This window comes from Streptopelia decaocto (genome assembly GCF_964273445.1).
Source record: "Streptopelia decaocto genome assembly, chromosome: 1".
NCBI classification, from domain to species: Eukaryota; Metazoa; Chordata; class Aves; order Columbiformes; family Columbidae; genus Streptopelia; species Streptopelia decaocto.
Window position 1 is genome coordinate 123,193,874 of NC_138663.1, and position 27,875 is coordinate 123,221,748.

The window sequence follows — 27,875 nt, forward strand, 5'->3', positions numbered from 1 at the left end:
AGCTCTGTCTAGCAGCAGATGCCTGATCATTCTTCACAGAGGGCCCTGCAGCCCACCCCACCATCTTGACACCTACACCCAGTGCAGTGGATGAGGGAGCCTGACTATGCACCCCACTGCAGGGAGCTCGTAACTTCAGGGAGGCATCATTTATAATCATATTCCTTACACAATATTTGAGTGTAAAAAGTCAAATGAGCAGTGAAATAATTTAAGTACGGCAGCAGGTCTGTGGCCCATGCCTACGCTCATTTTTGTCACACACACCGATTTTAGCCTCACTCTTAAAAGTCTCCACACTCTCAAAATGGCAGCCTGACAGCGACAAACTGCATCTCATTCTAATGGCCTTAAAAATAAACGCTGAGCAGTGAGAGCTCGCATGATGCAGGGTGCTGGCATCTTTCAACTGAAGCCCCCTGTTAAGATTCTTCTTGGAAAGTAAACAGCTTGTGTGTCTCGGAGCAGCTTGAAAGCAGAACTGCACTTGACATTCAAGCCACTTCAATAATTAATCCTTTTATTACTCTTGCCAATGCTACTCTGTTTCATAGCCAGAAGGGAGTGGAAGGCTAAATCAAGTCTGGAACTATATCTTATGCCTAAATAAGGCTGCCATACAACAGCTACACTAATGCTAGCTTTATAGTCAGTTGCTGCTGTAGCTGAAAAATAAGCTCAGCAAGTTTTCAGAAGGATTGGCATACCGATATAGTCAGCTGCACAACTGCTGCTGACTGTGAGGATAACAAGAATACGTAAGACTCCCATTTTCTTAGCAAGTTTGTTGTGAAAAATGCACTGAATGTAAGCAGCTGCTGCTCTAGCATGGAGAAGCCAAGATTTTATTTATGTGAAGCCTAGCCTGTGGAGAACTTACACATCACTGTGGGACTTGTTTTTTTTTGACTCATCCAGCGTCAAAAGTCAAAGCTGGGGTGGCCCACAGCAAACAGGAGAGCAGTCTGAGCTCTCAAGCTTGCCAAACTACTAGCATAAGAATTCCTAGAGAGTTTGCAAACTGAGGGCTCCTCTATTGGACATAAACCAACAGTGGAAAGAGGGCTGATGCTGAATTTGTCTCAGCTCTAAGATGTGTAGGAAGAAACAGCTTCTCATGCTCAGAACCCAGTTCTAAAATACATGTGGAACAGATGATGGCCGAGATAACTATAGTTCAGAATTACAGCTGGTCCTTTCCAAGTGAAAGATTTGCTGACTAAGATGTATAGCACTTGCAGGAAACTAAAAGTAGAGATCACTTGTCTGTGCCAACACACAATTTACTCAATAGAACCTCAAAGCTGTAACTCTGAAAATACTTTTATTTAAAAGTAGAGAAAACACTGGAAAAAGTATAAGTTAACCACTTGTCAGTGTGTCTAAGAAGCACAAAGCAAAGTATATTCCCGCAGTTGGATACAGTGGCTCCAACATTTAACAAGGTGATGTGCAAGTCTCTGCCTTCTTTCAGACCACCTGAAGATGGCTGCACACACAAGAAGGCTTCTCAGACAAGTTACAGCAGTCGCTCATAGAAGAGGAGATAGGCTTGTGAGCTCAGCACTTTCGATGCAGACACAGCTTGCACATGGGTATCGCTGATGTGGAACCACTGTCCTTTTACTGGTTCAGTTTCTAGAGCTGTGAAAGGAAGAAATTAGGAGTAAAAGTTATTACAAAGAATTGAAGCAATCAATCATGTTACTGTTCTACGGTAAGAAATAATTTGTAAAATATTTCTAATTATTTACCTTGAGGACATTGTCCTCGAAGGACAAGATCAGAGAGATGGTTGTTCATACTTCTCATTTTAGCATAAGCAGTGTAGTGCCCAGATCTCATTGTTCCGCTATGTTCAACAACCCCATAAAGAGAGTACAGTACTTTTGTATTTCCTTCAGGCACGTTCTATAAAAGCAAAAGTTTAGGTATGACAGTCAGCGTGATGGCCTTGAAGCGCCCCCCCCCGCCCCCATCCTTTGCAAAACAAAGGACTCATTAATGGTATGTGTTATGCCTTAAACAGCTGGGTTTTGCAACTTTGGACAGGAAAAGATAGGTGGCTGTGAAGACAGACACTCTATTTTCCTCTTGACATCTTTGACAAACGGAGGCATAAATTTTTTAAGAACGGTGTTGAAGTCTACCAAGGTCTCATAGTTAACTGGAATGACCAAGATGGGTCATCTGGTGGACAGTCAACTGCTAGGAAAAAAATCACAAATCACCAGCTACCCCTAACAGACAAAATAACTCGCTTCTGTTCAGCACTGTGACCATGCCTCTAATTTTTCAACCACTGAGTCATTTCTGGAACCATTTTCTTAATGAGCATGAAGAGCGAGAAGAGGGAAGAGACAAACCACCCTGCCCCTATCTCATGTGCAAATGGACCAGGTTACAGAACTTCCTCACTTGGGACACTTTTTAGGCTGTGTTTTGTGTGTGTGTATGTGCGTGCGCAGCATTAACAAAGTTGCGCACCCAGCACTAAGACAGCTACAAAGAACAATGGAGTGGTGAGATCTTAGCTTTTTTTTCTGATATCTCAACCTATCTCTCTCCTTTTCCTCTCTCTCTTTCTTTCTAACTTTACTCTGGGCATGTAAAAGTAATATCGTGTGAGTTTTGTTGTTGAAGTCTTGCTAAGTTTATGAGACAGTTACCAACTTTTGCCAAGTCACGATTTGCTGTAATTCCACTAGGTGTTTTTAGTAATTTTGTGACTGAATTGAACCTCTTGGTGACTGTCATCACTTTGTGTTACCACACACTGTATTCAGAACTAACTCATCCCTAATTTCACCTGGTGGGACAGGACGGTCAGGTACTGAGTTGTAAACAAGGCTAGAATGTAAACTCTTCACTTTGCTTTGATCTGTTTGCTGCTGAAAGGGCAGCTGGTTACAGATTCATGCAAGCACTACCACTATGATCAGTGGAAGAACACAAGTTGCGCTTGTAAATTAACATTCATTATCACGCAAAATAACTGAAGCTTGGCAAGTGTTCTACAAAGATTCTGCTAAGCAGCTTAATTGTGAAAGCACATTAGAACATGGGAAAGGAGAATCTGTTTTCCCACTTACTTTACATTTAGTTGTACAGAAAGGAGCCAAGTCTATCACTTCTGGAAACTTGATATGCCTGTTAACTTTCCGTAGATTAAATCCAGCCTTAAACAAAGTAGAGGAAAACCCCATAAAGTTAAAGTGTAGAACACTAATAGCACGCTTAGTTACCAAGTGTTTCAGGTTAATGTTTCAATGATACTAAATTAGTTTAACATTACACAAAATTGGGAAAAAGCAACTTTTTTTTCCTTCAATGCTCAAGATTTCCCAGCATTACCTCCTTGTCCCCACATACTGCACTGGAGCACAAATTAAGACGGCTCTTCAACTCACTCTTATGGTAACTTAATGTTACCAAAAGGAGAAAAATAATCAGCTGTATGTACACATGTAACTATGAAGACATCTCTTGCTTCTCAGATACTGTAGTATGCCTGAGGATCTAATTTCATATTGTCAAAACTGATGTAACTTCTACTTCCACCTTATTCAAATAATCTTCCAGTATCAAACTGGAAAAAAAAAACAAAAGGAGAAGATGACAAATGTTATTTCCCCAATCATGTTCTAGTCTCTTGGAACAGGCTACACATTTCCATTTTCACTGTGGAATTGCTTTTTTTCATCTACTTAAAGTTACCTCCCTTATTTTTCAAGTATTTTGACCAAAATACCGAACTGCTTTAAATTTAGAAGAGGCAATACTACTTCCCATCCCCATTCCTTTCCTCTTTCTTTCTTGAAAAGCTAAAGCCCAAAACTAAAATTTTTCCTACAACTTGGACAAAAGGTAAGCCACTTTACTTGGTGTCTATAAATAAGACTTAAGTTGCATTGCCTTTCATTCAGTCTTCTCTTCTTCTTTCCTCAGTAAGGCTCAGAGTCCCATCTTTTCCGATTCTATTGCCCTATTTGTTACATTTTTGTAGTAAGGGGTCCTGTCTATCTGCACTGAAATGTAAGAGTCCATAAACTGATGTACTAGCAGGAAACAATTAACGTTAAGATACTACTTAACACAGTGAGCTATAACACATAGTGAGGGAATGTATTGCAAATGGCTCATAGAACAGTGTTTTCCAGATAACTAATGGAATTTTATTACAGGAAAACACACCCCAACTCCTCAAAGACCACAAAAGCCAACCCTGAACACCAATGCCTTCCAAACCTGGGAAAAACAAACCAAAACACAACACAACACAAAAAAACCCCACCAAAACACAACACGCTCATTGGAAATGAAAATATGCTAACATTACTTCTAAATTAAGCTAGTACTATGTGCACATGTACATATTAAACTGATACTATATACATACACGTTCTTGCAGTATCAGTCTGCCACTTACCTGCTGAAACCTCTTCAAGTGAAGAGTTAAAATAGGAGGAGCAAGAGAGATTAGCATCTGCTTTTTGGCATTAGTATAAATACACTTCTTTTCACCTGCAGAAAAGAAAAGCCACCAATGATTAACTTTTACGTAAATGTTACAACAATAACTTCTTTATTTTCACTACTTAGAACAATTGAGAAACTGAACATCCCCCTTTAACATGATGAACTGTACAACATCTGCCACCTTGCAGATCCCATATCACAGAAGTAACTCCTCACATCATATCTGAGCAGCATCAGGATGAATTCTTGCTTGTTCTCCACCACTCTCATAATCAGAAATTGCATGAAGCTTATCTTGGCCTTTTGAGCAAACACCAACATGATTTCCCTATGACTGTTACAGCAAAATTTTCTCATCCAAGGAAAGAATGGAAAAGTCACCTGCCACTCCCTACATTCATCCACATAATGAATTTTTAGGTGGAAATGCCCTTTCCCCTTCCCCCCAAATTCAAAGCCCCTCCTCTTTGCTCACTCTTCCTTTTCAGTCCTGCAGTATTCTGTACCCAAGCTTGTGAGCCTACTGTTCCACTCAATTATAAACTTACTTGCATTAATCTGTGTGAAAGAGATTCTCATAACCTCCCCACTGAATACTAGTTTAACATTCAAATTATACAAATACCATTTTAGGGACATTTCCCCCCACCTTACCCACCCAAGTAGCAGATAGGGACATATTTGAAGTTTTCTTTGAAAATATAATTTGTCATACTTTTTACGTTGTTCTTTGGTCCATTATGTCTTTGTGTACATACATCACAGAGTAGTTTATTGGTCTCAGTAAGTTTTTCATTGCGGGTAAATTGATACAAACAGTGATGGACTGAACCTTCTTCCAGGTTCAGTTCTTCCCTGTTTGCAAGAGTACAAAATGCTGTTTCTGGATCTTCAGACGATACTTCACATGTCTTGACAGGAACAGCTGGAAGTTCATCTAAGGTACGTGTATCAGCTTCAGCACTGGCAACCAAGTGTAGTTTTGAAAAGTTGGTAGCAATTTCTTCTTCATCTTCATTTTCATCCTCCTCATCTTTCAAAGATAGGTTGTCAAGTCCGTTGACAATTGTTATAGGAGTATCTAAGCTTTCCATAGGGAGATCCACAGGAGACTCATTTTCTACACACTCTTGTTCTGGCTTTCCTGTATTTTCATGCACGCTCTGAACTTCTGTACTACTTCTCTGTATACTCAAGTCTTTTTGAATTAAGCAGTTATCTTTGCAATCATTTGATGATTCCTCTTCTTGCTTCATATCAGGAGTTTCAGAGTTCATTTCCATCTCTGATTCTTGGTTATACTCAGTATCTTTTTCTGCCTGTTCAGTTGCACAGATATCTGTCAAGTGAAGCACCTTTCCTTGAAGTTTTTGCTGGCGGCGCTGGCTCTGTGAATTGGAATAAATAGCGTATATGAATAGAAAAACAAAGCAAGTTTAAATGATATTTAGCATTTCTTACCATTTCTTTTAATAAAATTTTTGTAGCATGCTATAGCTGCAACAGGCAGGAGAGGGGAGAATAATCTGTGATCAGTTCAACCAATACTGAGTTTATCCTCACTCAGATATAGTTGCCACTGCTCCTTGTTATGGAGTATCTTCAAAATACAAATAATTATTCCCTTTATATCATCCTGATCCTTTATTATGTTTGTATTCTAACAGCCTGTGAATTAATGACTGGAGAACAGTTGTCTGACACAAATTAATGCTATTTCAGACAGGCAACATAAATTTCACATTCCTCTGGATATTAGCTTATTCCTAGCACAGCAACTCTTAACGGAATATGTGATTTCTTAAAAGCAAAGATCTAGATTCAATTGACTTCCCAGTTGTGCATTTGAGTGAGGAGAAATTCTAACCTGTCTCCTTTTCCTCCACCTAAATTGAGGAAGCAAAAAGAATGTCTCACCACAAGTTGCAAGCACTTAATTAATAAAAATGAAATCTTATTCAAACCAACCTTGGCTTGTTTTTTGGCCTGTTTCTTTGCTTTTTTCTGAAGGTGCTTACTTGTACCAGGGGGCTCATCTCTCTGTTTAAGATAACAATCATTGTTTTTATCTTCTTCATCTTCTGATTCCTTTTCTTTGCTTTTTTTAAAGTTTCTCTCATTCGTAATTTTTACTTTCTACAAAAAAAAAACCGCCACAAATCAACCAGAGTAGTAGAGATATTACTGTCCTGAATAACAAAATAGTACACTGAATAAGACTGTAAGGATGAGATGTTATCTGAGTTTTCAGCTCAAAATACAACATTTTAGTGACTGTAACATACAACTAACTCATTTATGCCACCCTAACATTTACAAGAGAGTTGTCTCACTCCGGAAGGAGTCCACATGAAACGACGACTTGCAGAATTAAACACTATGCAAAAGGCTATCAAGGGCCAAATTCTGAACCCGTAAAGGGGCAACTTTACCTTTGGCTCTAACAGATGTAGATCTCATGAAATGCACTGAAGAGTAACATTTTACACAAATGAAGACTTACAGTTGCCACAGAATTTGTTTGCTTCTGCCAGAATGAAATTTGTTCATTGCAGAAGACATGATCCCTTTGGCTGGGCAGTTTCACTTCAATACTTACTAATTAGCTTTTCTGTAAGTAGTGCTACATAACCAATCTGAAATATTACTCATACAGATTATCAACATGAAACACAAAACAAATCAAGTGTTTTGAGTGTCTAAGAGCAATGACATAAATCAAAACTGACCAAATAAGTATTCACATACTATCCTTTGGTTTTACAACACTGAAAATGAACTGGGAAACATTGTTCTTTGTAACCCAGTCTTCTACAAGTGAGACAACACTGCAACATACTACATTATTCTCTAAACTAACCTCTCCATTAGAAATGTTTACTAACAAAGCAGCAAGATCACCAACAGACTATCAGTGATCTTCCATAGACAGTTCATGAGCCACAATTTTCAGGAATGACTCTCATGAAAATCTTATTCTCTTTCTGGGCAAATTTATAATTTTAACTTTTAAAAGAGACATTTAGAAAGACGTATAAATTCATTTCCTAGTGATTATATAACGAAGTTGATTTCATATAATGAAACAAAAACTAAGCCAAAAAAGCAAATGTACAGTGTCTTACCTGATCCTCTAGTACAGGAAGCGACAAATCAAGGAAAGACTCATGGACTAAGGATACCTATAAATGAACATTTTAGAGTCCAATTTAATTTTGTTTGGAAGTGGTTGGCTTGCTCTCAATAGGCTAATTTGTATGTAGCCTTGTTTGCATTCAATGCGTGCTTTCACTTGTGCATATAAATATAAAACACAGCCTATCTACCTTCACAAACAGCTATCCACGACCACAATCCAGCAGTCATTACCACAGATATAAGCAAGAAATACTTTTACACATTTCAGATTTCTAATGGCCTGAAATGTGAGAACCAAACTCAGGGCGTATGAGATTGATCTCTGCAACCTGTCACGACATTCATCTGCTAGCCCACACACTAATACCCTTAATTACTTCATTCTCAGGATGCATTATCTCAATAGTGCCTTTGGGCTTAACTGTTCTCCTGACAATCCCACAGTCATTCCAGTGTGGGAAAGGGAAAGACCTCACCATCTGATGAAATAGGTCTCCCAGCAGTGTACTGCCACTAGCAGAACAATTAATCCCCTCTACAATTCGTAGCACTGGAAGGTGTTGATCAGGAACCTGTGCGCAAATTCTTCTGGCAGAGGCAGCTTGCTATTCCTGACCTCTTCTTCTGGAAAGGGACTGAAAGATTAGCTTTATAACATAAGGGAAGAAAGATTTCAGCCAAACCACGTCCCTCTTTGAAAAGCGTCCAGCTCATCAACTCTTAGAATTGTACTAACTGAAGCAAACCTCTCCAATTTCACTTATTTCTACATATAATTACTCAGAGATTCTCTTGTAGATTACATAAAATTATACCCCGGGCTATTCAAAGCAGGCAGTTTACTTACGGTTCTGCATTCCTCACACATAATCGTACTGGTTAATTCTCCACCGAAGAGTCGATCTACAAAACTTTGTATTCCCTTTTTCTTTTCGTATTCTGAGAATTGACAAAGTATATAGTAAAGTTAACAACACTACATATAACATACTGGCAATCAATTTAGTTATGGCATACCAAACAAAAAACGAAGAGAATACAGTATGTGAGATGTATGATGGAACATGTTGGCCTGTTCTAGTTTCCTCAGGAAGTACAGCAAGATTCTCAAATTAAATTTCTTTACTGTATCAAAGGAATGGGGGTGAAAACACATTTGCAGAAGATAGTTTGACTGAACCAACATCTTTACTACTTTCTCAACTCTAACACATTTTCCTCTTTCCTCAGAAGTACTGCATCCCAGTAAGAGTTGCTGTTTTCTCTCAGGACTTAAACAGCTGCCTGAACCTAAAAACCAAGCACCAACTTTTGTCTTTATAGGTGCCCTAGAAACAAACCCAATTTCCTCAACTCATATTTTCAGTGCAGCACATAGCCTGTCTTTAAACTTGCCTTCATCTCCAAACCTAACTCATGCTGAAAAGTTTAAAAAGTCTTCCGTTCACTTTTTGTTTCTTAAATACCACTCTTAAGTAGCAATGGACTATTAGGACTGAATAAGTCTTTACATTCACATGCTAATATTTTAACTTCTTATATAATATTAGAATGATTAAACACCACCCAAACACATTTTAAGGTATAGTGTCTATAGAATCAACTCTGTCTTACACTGTCAAGAAGGAAATGTCAAGTTCGGTAAGAGATTTAAATAAACAGACTAACATTATTGAGCATTATCATCTAGATACACACATATTCAAGAGATGGCATGAAGCTGTACAATTAAACAGGTAGCTTTTTTAGTTGATATTGTTAGTGTTTGATGAAACAGAAGACTTTATTACAACATGTATTTTACCTTTAATTTTCTTTTTAAGTTCTTCTTCACTTTGTTTGTTAGAGTCAGTCAGCGCCTTCAGTATTCCAACACTTATTTGCTGAAATTTTTCAAACAAATACAGACTATAAAATTTCCTATGTTATTTCAATTAACTAGTTCATTTTACAAAATGTTTCAGATGGTGGGAAAAGTCGAATATTTGCCAACTGAGAGAATCAATACAAACACAAATGCCTGCAGAGACACAAAATAATTCCTGCAGATATTAAAAGAATAACCAATCGAGAAACAAGCTTGCAACCATAATGTTGCAAGTAGTATGTAAGAAAACCAGTCTAAACATTAAATACTTTCCCAAATTAAAATTGGGAAATTTCCACAAGTGAGTGGCATTTCAGAAATTAAGACAAAAAGGACATTCTTTAGGGTCACTACACATACTCCAAACCCACATTTTCTATAGTAGTTTTGGACAAGCCAATCTATTTCTAAAGGTCAACAGACATTTATATTAGAAGTGCTGAATTAACCAAGGACCTTTAGAGCAAACAAAATTGAACCTTTCTATTTGATTTCATTAGAAAAGTACAGAGAATCATCTGCTTTCCGAAAAGAGAGGCAATATCATTACCTTAGAAACCTAAATGACGTGTACAATATATGTAAGAGATATAGGCTACAAACTTCTCTTTTTGAATAGTTTTGTTAAATGAAAATAGTAGTACCCGCGGTTGCTCCTTCACAACCCCATTGCTTAGAGGCTGCCCAGTTCTACAGCTGTGTTGCTAGGCTATGGGCAGCATGAACCGCTCCACAGGGGTTGACTTACAGAAAGAACGCTCTTTCTGCCCTCAGCAGGGGGAAAAATCTTGGTCTGGGGTGTGAAGAAGAAACGTATGCACAACTATGAAATTAGCACTCACTTGGATTTCTTCCGCTCTCATTCCGTCGAGTAAGTAACGAAGCAGTTCGTGACTGTCTTGCTGCTGATAGCCTTTAAATCGTATTGCTCTGTTAAATGAAACAATAATTGCAAAGTGTAACTGAACTTAAGAGATAGACAAAGTAAAAACAATTCATACCAGACGCAAAAGGACCATCTCAAGTGTGTATGTATATAAAAGCAACAACTGTCTACAGATGGTATTTTCTAAAAATATGAAGTTAGCTAATCAGAATATGTCACTGAATAGCTTACATTTTATTTCATTCATATTTTGCTCTTTATCTCCTTTCTAAACTTGTTAACTATTATACAAATTTTATATGCTGTGATATGAGCTCAAGGAAAAAAAAAGGGAGAAAACTGATCTTATTTTTGAACAACTTACAATTTTTTTCACACCCACTATGAGATGCAGTTGTATAGATACTCACTTTTTACAAACCTGAGCAAAAAGTTCCTTAGGAGTAACTACCCCTTTTTTTGTCTCTTGCATTTCTGTCAGGAACTGATACATGGCTAACGTCAAAGGACCTGGCTGATCCAGTTTTATCAGCTGAGGTTCCTGTTAAAAAAAAAAAAAAAAAAAAAAAAAGCAATAAAATTGTTTTGCCTTAATTTGGTGACTCTGGAGTAAGTTTTTCCTTATCTAAACACTGCAGCTCTTGAAAACATTGTTATAAACTAGCACACACAAAATGCCAAAATGGCAATAACTTAACCTGACAAAAACAATCAACACATGGTTTACTTAGTTGCAACTCTGGATTTCTTGCTTTTATTAGGAAAATACCACAAAATCTTAAAATGCACAACCCTTCTTTCCTATCAAATTCCTAATTGTAATGATAGGCGCATTATTTAAGTCAGCTCTGTAGATATCCTCTAGTTTCGTATTTTGCATTTAGAAAAGTGATGCTATAGCAAAAGTTACACATTTTCAGCCTTTAAATAACTTATTCATAATGTAAACACTCCTTTGACAATAACTAATACTTTATTAAAATCACTGCTCTTTCACTTTGAATGAAAGACCTCTGCTGACTTCAGAAGCAGCTCTATGTGAGTCAATAGCAAAGTTCCCACTGTTTTTACAACTCAATCTTGTTTAGCATTTAGCTGAAACAACTTTAAAATCCAGAGACGAGTACTGCTTGTTTCTTTAACAGATTGGAAGGTGGGGAGAAACACCATGGAGGTCGAAGCATATATACCATGAATAACTCAGGTGAGTCAATTTTAACTGTTGTGCCAGGCATTTTAGCTTCTTTAAGCAGCTCCATCAGGACTGGAGTTTGTGATAAATTCTGCAGAACATAAAAGAAAGAAAAAGATTGGTAACTGGGGAACAAGATGAAAGGCAGCTGAGTTCTACTAGTCATGGAATTTGTAGCAACCAAATTAGCAGCAATTTATTTTTCCCAAACACAGAACTGGAGTGGTAAGTACCACTCCACAAATTCTAACAGTGTTTAACAGTTAAAAGTACATTCCATATAGATAATGGGACTTCCAAGTGTCCTCTATACATACTACTTCAGATTGCAGAAACCCCGAATGTACTTTTCTTCTACAGACGGATCTTTTAACAGTCTATTTACGAGTGCCTGTTTCTAAAATCAAAAGGTAAAATGCAGAGACCATATTTGTTTGTCTTAAAACATGATAAACACAATAAAATCAAATGTTTTAATAAAATCTGCAAGTACAGTGGGAATTTTGTTTGAGTAAAGCTTCAGTATCAAGAGTCGAAGAGCACAAGACTACATGCGATTTTAAATACACATGGAAGAGCAAGTTTATTCTATCCAAACACTTGTGAGCTGAACAAGACACACAAGATGGAAATGCAATATGGTCAACCTTTTATTTGATTTCCTGTTGCTGAGAGATTTTTGTTTCAGTAAACACCCATGGTCTTCGTATACTAATCTTGTACATTCTAAGAAGTCATTGAGGGTGATGTGCCTATTTTTTTTTTACTAGACTAGGAAGTTGGCGTGCTTAAACTATATCAGTGAAAGATGCTGGCCCTCAAAGTCAGGGCAGTTTGCTGTATCTTCCCTTAGAGCAAGTCTCAACCTGCAGCTCCATTTCTTCATATTTCTCTGGGCCAAGTCACTATTTTTAGAATGAACTCAGCATTCTTGGCAGATAAAAATCACATTCTAAATGTGCCATTGTACAATACTGGGGGTGGGGTTGTTGTGGGTTGTTGTTGTGGGTTTTTGTGCTTTGTTTGTTGTTTTGGGGTTTTGTTGTTTTTTTTTCCTCTTGCTATTAAAAAAAAAAATAAGAGTAGCAATAACTACCATACCTGCATCACTGCGTTAAAGAAACATGTATTCCCCAAGTTACTAAGTCCTTTCACAGTCACTTCCAAGCTAGCACTTGAACGAGAATTCTCTTCTTTAAGCGAGACTTCTTTTTCTTGCTCATTTTTGCTGTCTTTTTCTACTTTCTTGTTTTCTAATTCTTTGTTCTCTTGTTGTTTATCTACTGAAAGAGTAAAAAATCATACCACATATTAATCCAGTAGAAGAAAATGGGATAGGAAAAAGTTATAGGCAGCAGCAGTTTACAATGTTTAAAACTTAAACAAATGATAATTAATAATGCAATTGCATAAATGTAACACTACTGGCTTAGGTTCTTAAACTGCCTAAGTAACAGAAGTTAAAAAAGAAACAAAACAAACGAACAAAAAAGATTTTCAAGAAACCCCTGAAATGCCATTTCAGATGAGCATACAATTTAAGCATGCCACTTGGCCCACAAGTCAGTCAAGCTAAGAGTCTCTGCATGCATTATCTGAAATTTCAATCCTGTTGCAAAATCTAGAGCTTTATACAACATTCAACAAGATGGCATCTGAGATAATGTCCCTTTTGACATGGCACTATTGTCTGAGATTAAATGCACAGGACTCCCACTCCCAAAGCTTTCTCATGTTCATGTCACAAACCTAAACAGATGAAACTGGGAAGTTTATATTCTTCAAGAAACATTTTTCTCAAAAACTACTTTGGTGTATAGCTCAAAATTTCGATGACCTGTTTAAAGAAACCATATGGGAATTCCAGGTAATTTTCAGAATAACACCCACACTGGTTCTGCCAGTTTGGCAGTCTACTATTGATAAAGTTTCTGATAAATAGGGCTGTGAGCCAAGATTAACTTTAAGTAATGCCAGCTCAGAGAAAGGAAGGAAATGAAGCAATACTATCTTTGCAGAGGGACAAGAAACCATGAATGGACAACAACAGATGCAACACTTGAAACAGGCTGCAACTGCACCCAGGTATTCATCCATTTTGTAGTTCAAACCTGAGAAGAGAACACTAGCAGCTGATATGAAGTTCAAATATTAGATGCAGAGAAACTACGTATCTGGTAAAGACTGATGAAAACCACTCAAAGATTCTGGTCCTTGTGGGGAAACTTCAACTGCTTCTTGAAGAAATAGTCAGAGACAGCCATTTGGCACTGCTGGATGTTTGTGATCTACTTCCCAAGGCGGCTGTGATTTCACCCAAGGATAGGATGGTGTTGGAATTTTTCATAGCTGTGAGTTACAGCATTTATTCTGATAGGCACTTTTTTCCAAGTTTGCTAGTGGAAATGCCTTGTTCAAAAACAGTTTTGTCATTGTGGAAACTGGGGGGTTTTGCTGGGTTTGTTTCCTTTTAAACAACCACATTTTGCAGGCAAGACTGCAGGATGAACACATGATTTTAGAGAGTTCTGAATGCACTGCAGCTACCTATACTAAATGCACAGACCCAGCAGATAAATCCTCTTGTATACTCCTTCCATTAGGAAATATGCTGCAACAGCTGATAAATTCACAAATACCTACAAAAGTACTTTTAAAAAAAGGAAGTCGAATTCTCCTTAAGCAATGACAATTTTCCTTCAGATCTCAAGATGGACTGAGCAGTGCTGATGAATAAACACAGAAGTTCTAAGTACTGAAAGTCAATTTCTTACAGAATAATCAAACATCACATTAAAAAAAGTCACATAAAAATGGTATTTTTCTTCTTCTATTCATATATTTCTAGTCTGTAAAATTTTGGGGACACTGAGCAAAATCTTGGTCTGATTAGGTCCATGGGCTAGGATGTTACTTATGCTATCAGAATTCCGACAAAGAAAAAGCTAATTTCCTCCTTTTTGTTTTCCTGATTTACCTTAAGGTGCTTCAAAAGTTAAATCTAATTTAGTGTATGTTCTTGATTTACTATACTGCCTCCTACATTTAAGGGTTTTTCTGATTTACTCTACTTGTACTACAGTTACTTACCTGTACGTGATGAGTCAGCACAAACTTGTTTTCTAACATAATCCACAGTCTGACCCAATCGGGTTGAAGTGTTATAGAAGACTTCATTATCACATATGTAGCACCTGTCTCCGCCCCCAAAAAGAAAAACAATTAATTCTATTTTTTCTATTGTTTAAAAATCCTAAACTATTTGCTAATTTGATGCAATTCATTACATAAAGTTATAAAATTATAAGATTAATTTTAAGATTCAGAAGTCCTAGAGAAGAGTTCTATGTATTTCTGATCAGGAAAATAAAAAGTTTAAAAATTATCTCTACTAAATTGTTTCAGTGACTGGAGGGGGCGATTTACAAATATAAATTGGACCCTTAAAACATGTGCTTATAAACCTAGTCTGCAAAAAAATAGATGCAGGGAAAATTTTGCTGAAATCTAAAAACTAAGATACCACACCCTAAAGGACATGACTTAGAATGGTATAGCATGGAAAAATATTCTGAGTATTCTAGCCAGGCAAGTAATTAATTACATTTAAACTAGATAAGAAACAAATCAGTGTCCTCCATTAGTCCTGCACACTTTTATTTGCTCTTCTGTTACTGGTATCTCTCTGTTTGTCTCTTTATAACCAAAGAAGCATGTGGTTAGGTCACTAATCTGTTTTAAACAAAATTGTGAGAGAAGCTCCAGTGACAAAGCCTAAAGTAAGAGTACAATTCTGCTGGAAGACATAAAGCAGGAGAGCTGGAAAATCCGATTTCATAGTTCTACCCAATCACCTCTTCAAAGAGGTGACAAAAGGTACTGAAGAGAATGCAAATACTTCTGCACTTTGAAACGCATTCATTGTAGTTCTTAGGCACAAATGCATTTAGCAGATTTCAGGATTACTGTAAATCAGACTCTATTTTCTGATATTAAAAGTAGCAGAAGTCTGCAACAAAGTGCCTCCCTAAATCTCTAGCATCCCTGGAATTAGCTGCAATTTTCATGTTTCTTTATGTCTCATTGAAAAAAAAATGGCTCAACCTTTGGATCCCTGAGTAGGCATTTATTGTCTGTCTGGTTAATTATAAGAATAGGTATTCTCACTGCTGGAATAACAAAGGATAGTTACTTCCATGGGCAATTTTTATCATCATAACCTTTCAATCATCAAAAAATGTTATAAGAAGCCTTGAAGGAATCAAGGGATTGGAAAGAAGTTTTTTTCAATGATGGGTATTTCACCAGTGGAGGAAAAACATTAACTAGATCCAACTGGTAAGTCATACCAGTACTAAAAACATGTACAATAGCAATTGTTGTAATGCCAGAAGAGTAGAACTTAATGACTTATTTGAACTCTCCTGCTTCTCTCCATGTTCAACACCTTTTCTTTTAATCATTTACAGGCACTATTCAACTCCAATTTCAACCACATTTGCATGCACACTACAAAGAGATCTATTCATGCATTCATAGCATTAATAAATTCTGATAAAAAAGGCTTCTGCGTTTATGTACCAAGACCACTGTGAAATACAGTTCTTAATTGTAGGTTTAATTTAAAACAATAATTTATACTCAATAATTTCTGAATAATTTCTGGTGCAAGTTTGTAAAACTAAAAAATTTACAGAAGGAAGCAAAATAACTAGCTTGGACAATTTCCTCTAATTTTCAAGTACTTTGATTTGAAAACTATTTAAGTTTTACAACTGAGAAAATAAAGCCATTTAAAATAACCATTTTGAAACTTGTTTAAATTCTCAAAAATAAGTTCACTAGTTCATTAGTAAAAATGCTATTGAAGTCCATTTCCATTCTAGAGTTCAATAAAAATGCTGACCGCTGCATATAAGAGTGCTAAATATGATCAACATATAATGTTATATAAAATGAACATAATGACAAGCAATAAGTTTAAAAAAAAAAAGATTACAAAGCAAAATGAAAACTCCTTATGTAAGGCACAGTATTTCTGTATGGCACAGTTTGGCAAACTAAAGTTCCTACTTATATAGTAACAAGCTATTCCTTTTGAGAATATTCCTTTCAGAAGAATTCCTTTTAAGAGAAGGAAATACTACCAAGGAGATGGAATTTGTATTCAGTGGTCCAGTAGCATTTTGTAATTCTACTGCTGTCCTGCTTAACTATATATATAGTAATAAGTCATATTTATTGGGAAAATGAAAGTAATTAATTTTGTCACTAACTGTGCATCAGAAAGTAGCTTCCCCAAGGATGGAAGTTAAGATTTAGAGCTACATAATGACATACATTTCTACATGTCATTATTCTGAGCAAAAGCAGTAAAATATGAAGTAAACAGCATTTACTAGTTGGTCAATTTCAACTTCAATTATGAACATTTTCTAGTTATATATTTTACAGGTAAAATTTATTCAGCAAATCTCAGCAAAGACTGCTGGGAACTTTGTGTGTGGAAATGCTTTATTTATTTCTACAGAGAAGTCCTGGGAATCACAAAGAGAAGAAAATCAATTTTATGTCAGCCTCTGTTGCCCTCTAGATATGTCTTATAACTGTTGCCTAACAAACTCACCACACACTCCAGTTGTCCAAACTGAGAACCAAACAATGAGGATCTGATCTCGGTGTTGTATAATGCTTTAAAGCATGGCCTTCTGGAGAATTTCTGCCACAGCCCTATAATGTTGATAACCAGAAGCGTCACAAAATCCAGTTGACTATCAATGAAACATATATAAAGTCAGAGTACAAAAAAATTATTAAAATAAAAACTGATTAATTATGTTAAACTAATTAAGATGAACAGATGGCTCTCTATTTCAAAACACTTGTTTCTGCAGAAAGAGAAGTAACTTACTGAGTGCAGAATAATGATAAAGTTGCTCAGGGACTGAACACCTAATTTACAAATTCTGGTTTGAACAACTTGGAGAACAATACAGAACAAAACCATAAACCTCTTCAGCATGCAGAGTTCTAAGTTTAATAAAGTAATGTTAGCACAAGATCTTATTGTAAAAAAAATCACAAATTAGGAGCATTAATTGAAATTTTCTTAGCAAAATAATTTGGACTTTCTAGGAAAATAAGTCCTCAAGATGGTGACTTAGCCTTAAGTCTGCTAAATGCTTTTGTGCCAAGCTTCTAAGTACTTCATTTGCAATTCAGAGCAGACATTTTTAATCACACTAAAGTATGTCAAATCATTTATATAGCACCACCTTTAAAATAAAGAGTTGAACTAGAACCTTTCTTTTCCCACTGTATTATGAGGCACTGAAAGATATTAAGACAAGTTAACAATAAAACACGAGATACCCTGTGGCCACATTTTAAACATAACCATATTGAAGGGCTTTCCTCAGTCTCCTCCTCAGATTTCTCTTCTGTCTTATTATCTGCCTTGCAGTCCTGACAAACATGCCATTCCACCACATTCAGCAGTGCCTTTTTCAGATGACCTTGCTCCAGTCCTTTACGAATATGTTTGCACACAGGTTCTACAAAATAAAAAGCACAAGATGGATGTATCATAACAAGTGCAAATGTCTCTAAACTTCAAAGACAGAGGCAGCAACTCAGAAGCTAGGACAGCCTTTCTGAAGCCAAAGAAACATCGACAATTCAGTAGACGTATCAGAAAAAAGCCTTTGTTGTCACTGCTCAGAGTCTGGGGATATTGTTGATGCATTCTAAACTACTGCATCACTAAAAGAATAAAATAAATTAAAAAAAGTATCACTCAAATCTACATCTAGTCAGAGGAGTTGACAAAACCTTTGCATACAAACCCACCTACTGTGCCAGGCTGTGGGCTTCTCTTATTGTGGCATTATGATTCCCAACCTGCCAGGGAGCAGCCACAGCCCAGTGCCATGCTTCCCAGCACCTGGCTGGCCTATGAAAGTGGAAATTATGGAGGTTACGCTTCCAGCTGAGCTGCTTTACTGAAACTATATAGAAGACTATGGTAAAGAAGAACAACACAACCACCCTACCTATAGCCCCCATTTTCCAAATGGGAAAAAAAAAGAAAACCTGGGGAACTACAGGCCAGCCAATCTCACCTCTGTGCACAACAAGATCATGGAGCAGATTCTCCTGTAAACTACGCTAAGGCACATGGAAAATAAGGTGACTGGTGACAGTCAACATGGCTTCCCTAAGGGCAAATCATGCTTGAACAAGTTTGGTGTCCGCCTACAACACGGTTACAGTATTGGTGAACAAGAGAAAAGCAAATCATGTCACCTATCTGTACTTCTGCAAAGCATCTGACACTGTTCCGCATAACACTCTTGTCTCTAAATGGGAGAGACATGGATTTGATGGATAAGGAATTGGCTGGATGGTTGCACTCAGAAGAATTGTGATCAATGGCTTGATGCGTATCTGGAAACTAGTGACAAGTGGCGTTCCTCAGGGGTCAGTATTGGGACAAGCGCTGTTTAACATCTTTGTCGGCAACATGGACAGGGGGACCAAGTGCACCCTCAGCAAGTTTGCTGGTGACACCACACTGTGTGGTGCGGCCAGCATGCTGGAGAGAAGGGATGCCATCCAGAGAGACCTTGACAGGCTTGAAGAGTGGGGACTGTGTAAACCTCATGAAGTTCAACAAGGCCAAGTGCAAGGTCCCGCACATGGGTCAGGGCAATTCCAAGCACAAATTCCGGCTGGGCATAGAACAGATCAACAAACTCAACATGACGTGGCACTGTGTGCTTGCAGCTCAGAAAGCCAACTGTATCCTGGGCTGTATCAGAAGTAGCATGACCAGCAGGTCAAGGGAGGTGATTCTCCCTCTCTGCTCTGCCCTGGTGAGACCCCACCTGCACTACTGTGTCCGGTTCTGGGGCCTCCAAAATAAGAAGGATGTGAACCTGCTGGAGCAAGTCCAGAGGAGGCCACAAAGATTATCAGAAGGCTTGAGCCTTGAGTCCTTCTATGAGGACAGGCTGAGAGAGTTGGGGTTGTTCAGCCTCGAGAACAGAAGGCTCCAGGAAGATCACAGAGCAGCCTTCCAGTACCTAAAGGGGGCTTACAAGAAAGCTGGAAAGGGACTTTTTACAAGGACATGTAGTGACAGGACAAGGGATAATGGCTATAAGCTGCAAAAAGGGTAGATTTAGATTAGATATAAGGAAGAAATTCTTCACCATGAGGCACTGGAACAGGCTGCCCAGAGAAGCTGTGCATGGCCAGTCCCTGGAAGTGTTCAAGTCCAGGCTGGATGGGGATTTGAGCAACCTGGTCTAATGGAAGGTGTCCCTGCCCATGGCAGGGGGGTTGGAACTAGATGATCTTTACGGTCCCTTTCAACCCAAACTGTTCTGCCATTCTATACCATTATGACTTTGCACTATAATATGATACCCTACTTGGAGCTGCGTCTTCTGGGCCTAGTGTGAATTCTATTTAACCAAACTCTGCCAAGAACAGTTACACTGAGAACAGGCATCTATTGTTAAGAGCTACTAACACACATTTAATTATCTTATTTCTTTTTTGTTTAATTTTTAAAGCTGCTGGTTACACTGTCACTTGAGTGAAGAGAAGCTGCCCGTAAGCTTAAGTCATATACAGAGAAATTTGTGATTGACAATGTATATGTGTAAATTGATTCAAGTTCTTCCAAATAAAAAATGAAAAACATTTTAACTTTGACATTGATCCTGACTCCAGGGAAGAAAAAAAAACAAAAGGAAGCTAAAAAGCCATAGGACATAGAAGCTACTACAAGACCAGGACAACAGGCCATTGCACTGAGCCTTGTGCCTAAAACTGTAAGTGCTATCTCTCCCAGCTAAATTAGCACGGCTCAACTCATTCCCACAGTCGGGATCAACAAAAAATGTGGGCAAGACATAGTGTGTGACCTGGGAGACAAGGTGGTCGAAGAGAACACTACACAGGGCAAGCAAAAACAAGAGCTAGAATAACCAGGGTAAACAAGACAACAAATAAAATATCAACATGGGGGTGAGATCCAGTACAGCTAGAAGGAGAACATTAACAATTTGGGATTTTCTCTAAAGGAATAGAAGGCAAGGAAGAGAAAGAAGTTTTAACCAAAAAGCACTATGACTAGAAAGCTGAGGTGTCCAGGGCCAGTACCAAGTTAGTCACTAGTGTAAAGACAAATGGTTTCACAGAAATATTTTAACCACAACCTTTTTTGCTGAAACAAGAATCTTCTGCAAAAAATTCTTCATTACGAAAATGTTACTTAAACCTATGACAAGTAGGCAGCTGACTCTAAAAACACTTTATATTCTGAGGAATTTTATACAATTCAATATGATCTGCGTAAGAGTAAAGAACTGTGTGTCTGAGCTTCTTGAAAAGCAGAAAATCCTAGTTTTCAAGATGGGATTATTATTATTTTCCAGCGTACTTAGAAAAGTAGTGACACTAATGTTTCTTGGTAGACTTCCATTTCAATTATACAAACCCACACTTTGTAAATGCAACTTCAAAGACAGTGACTAGTGTAAAGGCCTTCTAATATTAATGAGTTTTCGAGCTCTCCATGAGGTTAAAAGAAACATTATGACCACACACTTCTCTGAGGAAACATACCCAGCGTATCCAGAGACTCATCAAACTGGGCAGTTTTGCCTTTGATCCGTTTCTTTCCCATATTTGTAGTCTGTAATTTTTCTTACATGGAAGAGTGACCTAGCAAAGAAAAACACTAAATTAGAAAGTAGATTTTTGGTTTACTGGTTCACTGCTGAACAATAAATTATTTCTATGGCCAAGATGCCCCTTGAGATGAATTAACTTGTTTTAATTTTACATTTTCAAAAGAAAATTATTTATACTTTAACACAAAACATTTGCATCTGTTGTAGAGGCAAGATCACAGTGTGAATTATAAATACCAAATGATTTAAAACCTTAAATCAAAAAGACTGCACAAAAGAACAAGATGGGAAACTCAAGCACCAAAAATCCTATAAACTTCTAGGACTTGGACTTTAACTAACTAATAACACAGAGATTTTACAAAAAAAAAAATTGGATTTGCCCCAATTAAATCTTCAACTTTTTTGCAGTTACGATTTTTCACTTCACTGCAAATTCCTTGTATCCTTGATGAAGTCTGACACATGCAAATACCCTAGCATATTTGAAAATACATAGACGATAGGAGCTCCAATTTTTCAGTTTCTTCACTGTGTGAGATTTATCGTTGCCTCCCCTACATACCAAGCAAATAATTCAGATGGGGTCTGTTATTTGGTATGCACGTAGACTGTTCTAGACAAGGGTGATCTGCCAGTACGGAGTGCTTGCCTTCAAAAAGTTGGCTACTGCACACATGGCAGGACATTTGTAACTTGTAGTCTGTAGCCCCTGTAAGGCCCTGTGCCTTCTCTCCCAAAAGGTCATTCAAAAAGATCAGGTAAACTTAAAAATCAATATGTGCTATACTGTGAAAACATGAAAGCTAAAATGGTTCAAAATCAAATCTCTGCAGTCTTTGCAGGCTGGCCTAACCCGGCTGTCCACCCTTCACATAAAGATGTTGAAATAGCACCAAATCTGACTTATAACATCCACCCTTTCAAAAACATTTCTTAGCTCATACTCACCAACACACCAGCCATAGAGAACAGCTGCCTGCTTGGAGCTGTCAAAGACAGAAAATGAAGCTGGCCCAAGAGAATCAGAGAGAAACTAAGCTGGGAAGAGTTTAGACATGATATCCACTGAGGGCTTTTTGTCTCCAAAACGTTTTCAAAGCATCCCTTTTCGGAAAGATTACCCAATTATTAAATGACAGGTAGGCAGCCACTTCATTAAGAATAGAATTATCATCTTTTGCAACTTAGCACTTTGTTCAGAAAAAGAAATGACAGTTCATCCAACAAACTCCCTCTACCGCACATTTTTCCGCAAAAAGCTGCAACATTTGATCTTGCATGAACAACTCTAAACCCTTAAAATCCTTTCCAAATTGACTTTGCTCCTGCCAGGAAGACGGGACAGCACAAACACCTGTAGTTCAATTCACACTGTCTCCGGGCAGACTCGTCTGACGGGCCCTTCACCAGCCTTTTCCACACAACAGTCTACATGAAGAAACGTGCTACAGAGCCCAATAACTAAAGTGATACAGCGACGGCTTTTTTTGTTAGAAAGAGGGGTCTCGAAACGACCCAAACTGCACCTGCGTCGCACGGAGGACTGGGGAAAACGCCCCCAGAGACACGCGCCTGGGAAAGCACTGCGCCGGGCCCCGTCGGCCACCTGTCACCAGCGGGGAGCCGGCACTCCCCGTCCCGAGGGCAGCGGCGGGGAGCAGGTGCGCCCCGGGGACTCGGCACAGACGGCTGGGCGCTCGATTCGTCCCTCCGTCGCCCCCCGGGCCGCCCCACTCACCCCGTCCCGCGGGTAGGGTAGGGTAGGGTAGGGTAGGGTAGGGTAGGGTAGGGTAGGGTAGGGTAGGGCAGGGTAGGGCAGGGTAGGGCCGGGCCGAGCCGAGCCGGGCCGCCCACGTGTTCCACGGCGCGCCGCCGCGGCCCTCCCTGCCGCCGCGCACTCCCCGGCGCTGCACCGCCCCGCCTGCTTCCGATTGGCCCGCACCCGCCTCCCGCGCCTTCACTGACAGGTGCCACAACCAATAGGGAGAGCCAGGCGTCCGCCCGGAACGGAGGCTGCGGAGCAGCAGAGGAGTGAGTCACGGGCCGGGGTAAGGAGGACGGCCGCAGCGGCAGGAGCGCGACAGCCGGACCGGGGGCTTCCATTCCTCACCTGCCGCTGCCGCGGGGCGAACAGCTTGGCGGCACATGGCTCCGTCTCGGGGCAGCCCGGCAACTTCACCTCATCCCCAGGCAGCTGGGCAACAGTCACCGGCCGCCAAGCGCGCTTCCGGCGCGTTGCATTGTGGGGCCGTGAGCACAAGGCTGGGGGAGGGGCATGGTGAGGGGAACGAGGGTGAGGACTTGGCCGCGCATGCGCCGGTACTTCGTGCCGCCCCCTGCGTCCCGTGGCGGTGCCGGTGGGCACCCGGAGGCGGGAGCTGTCTCCGGCCAGGGCCGGGCTTGCTCGGCGGGGGAGTGGGGGCTTCCACCTTCGCGGCCGCCAAAGCGGCAGAGGCTGCTGCGCCCCAGGCGTGCAGCCCTGCGAGGGAAAAGTTTATTCGGTGACAGCACTGTGTCCTGTCCCCTCGCAGATCAATTGAAAACACATGGACTGTCACAAAGTATCTTCATCCTCTGGACTGCCTAACATATATGAGCCGGTTTTGATGGGCTTGGTTATAAGGCTGGTGAGGGGCCTGGAGCACAAGTCTGATGAGGAGTGGCTAAGGGAACTGGGGCTGTTTAGCCTGGAGAAAAGGAGGCTGAGGGGAGACCTGATCACTCTCTGCAACTACCTGAAAGGAGGCTGTAGCATGGAGGGTGTTGGGCTCTTCTCCCAAGTAGCAAGTGACAGGACAAGAGGAAATGGCTTCAAGTTGTGCCAGGAGAGGTTTAGATTGGATATTAGGAAAAACTTCTTCATGGAAAGAGTTGTCAGGCATCCGAACAGGCTGCCTAGGGAAGTGGTGGAGTCACCATACCTGGAGGTGTTTAAAAGACGTGTAGATGAGTTTCTTAGGGACATGGTTTAGCGCCAGAGTTAGGTTATGGTTGGACTTTATGATCTCAAGGTCCTCTTCCAACCAAAATGATTCTATGATAAGGGTTAATATAATTTACATGGGGTAGTTACTGAACTTTGTCCCATATTCAAACCCTGTTTTTCTTCCCTAATTTCTTCTGTGGCTAGGAAACAACAGAAATGACTAACCAAGAAGAAGCTGAGATACAAATTTCGGAATTAGATTTACTCTCGAGCATGTTTCCTTATGAGGATGAGTTCATTGTGACTGACCAGCTGGCTGTGGCAGAACTAAAGCACTATGTTGAAAATGAATCTGCAGAGATGCCATCTTCAAAAGTTCAGTTTATACTGAATGTAAAGCCAGAGATCTCTAATGCCTCTATGGTATTGTAAACACCTTTTTTTTTTTTTTTTCTAATTTTTTTATCCTAATGGATTTTAGGGCTTACTTGAACTGAACATTTGCTCCTTTGTTTTTAGGTGGAATTCTCTATGGCGTGTGCCTTACCGTTAAAATATCCAACTGTTCTACCAGAAATTACTGTGAGGTATGACATTAAAAGTACCGCTAATAAAAACATCTAGAAGCTATCATGTACTACATAAATACATTTATAATACAAAAAAGCAGTCTTTTTTTGATATTTTACTGTCAAATTAAGCCAGATGGACTAGAGTCTTGAAGGAAAACAAGTCTCCAAGGTTGTGATTTCTGAGGTGTCCTCAGCAAATAAATGAGAAAGATAGGAGAAGTGTGGAGGAGTGCCAACTTCTGAGCAGAGGGGTTACATGTAGATACTGTTCATAGGTCTCATGCTCAAGAAGACAGACTGTTGTCCATTTTGACAAGGCTTAACACTAACTAAAGGAGTGAAAAGGTCTTATTCTTCCCTTGTCAAAATTCTGTTACTCCCAGGCTTCTCTAGTTGTGTTTTTTTTTTTTTTTTTTTTTTTTTTTTTTTTTAGTTTTTTTTTTTTATTCAAATGTTTCTGTTTAAAGAAGTGGCCTCGCATATTACAGGAAATTTGTTCAGCTACAATACTTACATTTCAAGTACCTTTTTCTTGATTTTAATTTACAGATTGGTAACACTACGTATGAACTCAAGAACTAGCACACCAATTAAATACTAATTAAGACCTTTTCATAACTAATATGACTTTAATTATCAATAGCAAGTGCATACCATCTAAATATGGCCTGATTTTTTTGGCAGCTTGAAGTAAAACTGCTTGAAAAACATTACATTTTAAGCATATTACAACTGCATTTATATTTTTCTTTAGGTCATCATTATTAAGCCGATCTCAGCAGATTCATCTGAACTCTGATTTGAAAACATACTTGATGCAAAACTGCAGTGGCGAGCCCTGCATGTTGAGTGCAAGGGAATGGGTTAAAGACCATGCAGCTGCTTACATTGACAAAGAACTTTCATCTTCCTCAGTGACGGCATCAAATGCCATGCAGTCAGAAGACATCACGTTCACTCGATTGTGGATCTATAGTCATCACATTTACAACAAGCAAAAAAGAAAGAATATTATTGACTGGGCCAAGGAACTCTCTCTGTCAGGGTTTTGCATGCCAGGGAAACCAGGTGTTGTTTGTGTAGAAGGTCTACAAACTAGTTGTGAAGAATTCTGGTCAAGGTTAGTTTTTCTTAGTACTTAAATGCCATCAGTAGTCAGAATATTACATTTTTATGTTGTTCATGTAACTAGAAGGTGGGAAATCCAACCACTTTCCAACCTATAGAAGTCTGCAAAGTATTTGTGTTTATTCTAATGCATTTACAACTCTGAATATCCAGTGTGCTGTTGGTTAAAGCTACGGGTACCGCATGGTGCACATTTCTTTCTGTTTCATTTTCCTCTGTATTTCACTTGTATAGCGATGGGCTGCAGCACCCCAGTTGTGTTAGATATGTGTGCTGTTATATTGCTTTACATTTGTGTTTTATTCTGCTCCCAGCATTTATGTTTCTGAGCACTGAAATTGAAACCACATCATCATCAATTATTTTGTGAGGCATAGCATTAAGGTTTTTGAGTCCTGGGGAAGTATATACATAAAAAAGCTCCTGCGTATAGGAGTGTTTATGTGTGAGCAGTTTTTCTATGAGCAGCTAGGGAACCATTAGCTCTGTGAACGTATATGTACAAATGGAATTTATTGACTTTTGAGATAATAGCTATGTCATGGTGTTTTTTAAAACAGTCTTTATTTTATACATTCATATTTCTCCAATTGCTTTCAGAGTAAAAAGATTAACGTGGAAAAGAATTCTCATTCGGCACAGAGAAGATGTTTCTTTGGAAGGTGGAGGACATGCTGACATTCAGAAACATAGAAAGTTTTCCACTTTGGAAGAAAAATGTTTTGATGCGCATGGTGCCAGAGGAAATCATATGGATTTGGGGCAGCTATATCATTTTTTAGAAGAAAAAGGATGTGCTGACATTTTTCAAATGTACTTTGGGGTTGAAGGGCATTGAGGACATTGAAGATGACCACAGATCCAAGTGCCTGCATTTGTAAATTAATCCTTGTAACAAATTCCTTAGCTGTTCTGTAACAGTTGATCAGAAAGGGAATTAATAATTTGTGGTTTATGTGATGAATCCTGTTTTCAATGAAAACAAATATCCACTGAAATCTTGAATAATAACAATGACTAAATGAATGCTTTGTTACACTTTCTGGTTTTAAGGACATTTAGGGTATGTGCATAATTGCAATGACAGAAAATATGTTTGATAACCTGCTGGGCAGTTACAGAATTATAGATGAGTGAATATATGAATAAGTTGAGACAAAAATGAAGTGTGGGTCTCTGAGGAGAGGAAATGTGATATTTACATTGTTACTGTTTACATATGCTACATTAAGACTTTTTTGTAACAATCTTCTACTTTGTTCCTGAAAGTATATTAAGCCATGAGATCAATGTTTTATTAAAAAAAATAGGATGAACTAGGACGCCTGCTCTAAGGCGTAAATTTTCTGCAGGTAACAGTGTGTATGCAGAGGAGAGAGATACTGTGGTGGCTCTACGACAGCTGTAGCTGAGGACTCCTGTAGTCTGTTTAATCATCTCTTATAAAAGCAAAAGCTTACCAAGGACTGGGCTCCCTTCCAGTACACTCCAGTACAACGATCCTTACCTTACCCTGCTGAGTTCACAACTTTGCAGTGCACTGATTTAAAGTGCATTATGATGCAACCTTTGAAGGTCCCTTCCAACCCAAACTATTCTATGATTTTATTGTAAGCTTTTGAGGCTGGTTTCAGCAAATTTGTATCAATGAATGTTAATTTGTTTCTTTGCTCATGGATTCTGTATCTAAGTAATGTAATAAAAAGCAGACATTGGTTGCCTCTGATGCTGATAAAATATTTCTCAGTACATCTGGTAAAATTCCTAATGTTCAAATCTCTGGTGTGGACTTGGACACATTTTGTAGCGATACTCCACGGTGATTTCATCCAACAAGTGCACATTTGCCTCTTATTTGAAGCTTTGCCAAATCCTAAATCCTTGTAAGTGTAGAATACCGTGGGTTAATAAAGGCCCCACTATGTGCTGCAAGTCTCCGCACTTTTACACTCTATCGGTGAGTGCAAAGTTGTAAGGATA

General features: G+C 38.9%; 2 protein-coding genes across 9 annotated transcripts; one reads left to right on the top strand and one right to left on the bottom strand.

Annotated features, from left to right (window-relative positions):
* Positions 1–1,305: 1,305 nt before the first annotated feature.
* On the bottom strand, positions 1,306–23,523 carry USP16 (ubiquitin specific peptidase 16). Of its 6 annotated transcripts, XM_082058960.1 has the most exons (19): positions 23,110–23,147; positions 23,008–23,024; positions 21,199–21,297; positions 17,935–18,116; positions 17,189–17,292; positions 14,653–14,756; positions 12,664–12,845; positions 11,561–11,653; positions 10,781–10,911; positions 10,327–10,414; positions 9,422–9,500; positions 8,465–8,556; positions 7,605–7,661; positions 6,448–6,615; positions 5,195–5,867; positions 4,430–4,524; positions 3,093–3,179; positions 1,755–1,911; positions 1,306–1,644 (listed from the first exon to the last, which is right to left on the bottom strand). In XM_082058960.1, the coding sequence occupies exons 3-19, from the start codon at positions 21,257–21,259 to the stop codon at positions 1,520–1,522; spliced, it is 2,478 nt and encodes an 825-aa protein (XP_081915086.1). In that variant the 5' UTR covers positions 21,260–21,297; positions 23,008–23,024; positions 23,110–23,147; the 3' UTR covers positions 1,306–1,519. The 6 variants fall into 6 exon arrangements, with proteins under 6 accessions (XP_081915086.1, XP_081915087.1, XP_081915084.1 ...); XM_082058961.1 differs by lacking the exons at positions 23,008–23,024; positions 23,110–23,147 and adding an exon at positions 23,380–23,523 and having other exon boundaries at positions 12,664–12,842; XM_082058958.1 differs by lacking the exons at positions 23,008–23,024; positions 23,110–23,147 and adding an exon at positions 23,380–23,523.
* On the top strand, positions 23,262–27,808 carry RWDD2B (RWD domain containing 2B). Of its 3 annotated transcripts, none has more exons than XM_082059024.1 (5): positions 23,262–23,317; positions 24,400–24,618; positions 24,715–24,782; positions 25,522–25,887; positions 26,496–27,808. In XM_082059024.1, the coding sequence occupies exons 2-5, from the start codon at positions 24,412–24,414 to the stop codon at positions 26,731–26,733; spliced, it is 879 nt and encodes a 292-aa protein (XP_081915150.1). In that variant the 5' UTR covers positions 23,262–23,317; positions 24,400–24,411; the 3' UTR covers positions 26,734–27,808. The 3 variants fall into 3 exon arrangements, with proteins under 3 accessions (XP_081915150.1, XP_081915151.1, XP_081915149.1); XM_082059025.1 differs by having other exon boundaries at positions 23,262–23,300; XM_082059023.1 differs by lacking the exon at positions 23,262–23,317 and adding an exon at positions 23,642–23,830.
* The last annotated feature ends 67 nt before the right edge of the window (positions 27,809–27,875 follow it).

What these genes read in the sequence shown, in the direction of transcription:
- USP16 (XM_082058958.1), bottom strand. Translation starts at nt 21,259, where the DNA reads ATGGGAAAGAAACGGATCAAAGGCAAAACTGCCCAGTTTGATGAGTCT. An exon ending in ACTTAAAAAGAAAATTAAAG is followed by an intron (nt 8,557 to 9,421) that starts GTAAAATACATG and finishes GTCAATTCTCAG; the next exon opens with AATACGAAAAGAAAAAGGGA. An exon ending in TCGAGGACAATGTCCTCAAG is followed by an intron (nt 1,645 to 1,754) that starts GTAAATAATTAG and finishes TTCCTTTCACAG; the next exon opens with CTCTAGAAACTGAACCAGTA.
- RWDD2B (XM_082059023.1), top strand. An exon ending in CTACCAGAAATTACTGTGAG is followed by an intron (nt 24,783 to 25,521) that starts GTATGACATTAA and finishes ATTTTTCTTTAG; the next exon opens with GTCATCATTATTAAGCCGAT. An exon ending in TGTGAAGAATTCTGGTCAAG is followed by an intron (nt 25,888 to 26,495) that starts GTTAGTTTTTCT and finishes AATTGCTTTCAG; the next exon opens with AGTAAAAAGATTAACGTGGA.